The 614-nt window shown below is 45.8% G+C and overlaps 1 protein-coding gene across 1 annotated transcript in view; it reads right to left on the reverse strand.

Moving 5' to 3' along the window:
• LOC109953923 (alcohol dehydrogenase 1-like) overlaps positions 1 to 609 on the reverse strand; it is a gene marked incomplete at both ends in the record, with an annotated part of 2450 nt that extends 1841 nt beyond the window's left edge. Inside the window, 2 exons of the mRNA XM_020589358.1 lie at positions 7 to 198; positions 436 to 609. Of these exons, the coding sequence (XP_020445014.1) occupies positions 7 to 198; positions 436 to 609 (366 nt within the window). The remainder of the gene's footprint in view (positions 1 to 6; positions 199 to 435) is intronic.
• Between the last annotated feature and the right edge of the window lie 5 nt (positions 610 to 614).

Below are 614 nucleotides of genomic sequence, written 5' to 3' on the forward strand. Positions count from 1 at the left end.
CAGCACTTGGCTGATGGGTTTATCATGATCCTTAGGGTTCACAAAGTCGGTTGCACCGAACACCTTGGCCTTCTCAAACTTCTCTGGATTGATGTCAACTGCAATGATCTTCTTGGCTCCTGCAGCCTTGCAGCCCATGACTGCAGCCAAACCTACAGCTCCCAGGCCAAACACAGCACATGTGGAGCCTGGTTCCACCTAAAGTGACAAAGACACCACATAGTACTTTAGGCTGGACTACTTAATACTTAATAAAAATCAGTCGGGAGTTTTGTATCTCATAACACTCATGATTACTCTTTTAAGAAGCTTTCTGTTTTGGGGAATTAATTGATAGAATTTCTCCCTTAAGTCACCAAAAGTGCCAAATTATAGGGACAGAACATAAAATGCCCCATATTGTTGTTGCAGTGTGGTATTAATCAGCATACACACCTTAGCAGTATTGACTGCTGCTCCATAACCAGTGCAAATCCCACAGCCGAGGAGACAGACTTTGTCCAGAGGGGCAGCGGGGTCGATCTTTGCCACAGCAATCTGGTTAACCACTGTGTACTCGGAGAAGGTACCGGTTCCCGTAAACGACTGCACCTTCTTCCCCTTACAGGTAAACC

The sequence above is a fragment of the Monopterus albus genome, unplaced genomic scaffold, assembly GCF_001952655.1.
Source record: "Monopterus albus unplaced genomic scaffold, M_albus_1.0 scaffold2074.1, whole genome shotgun sequence".
NCBI classification, from domain to species: Eukaryota; Metazoa; Chordata; class Actinopteri; order Synbranchiformes; family Synbranchidae; genus Monopterus; species Monopterus albus.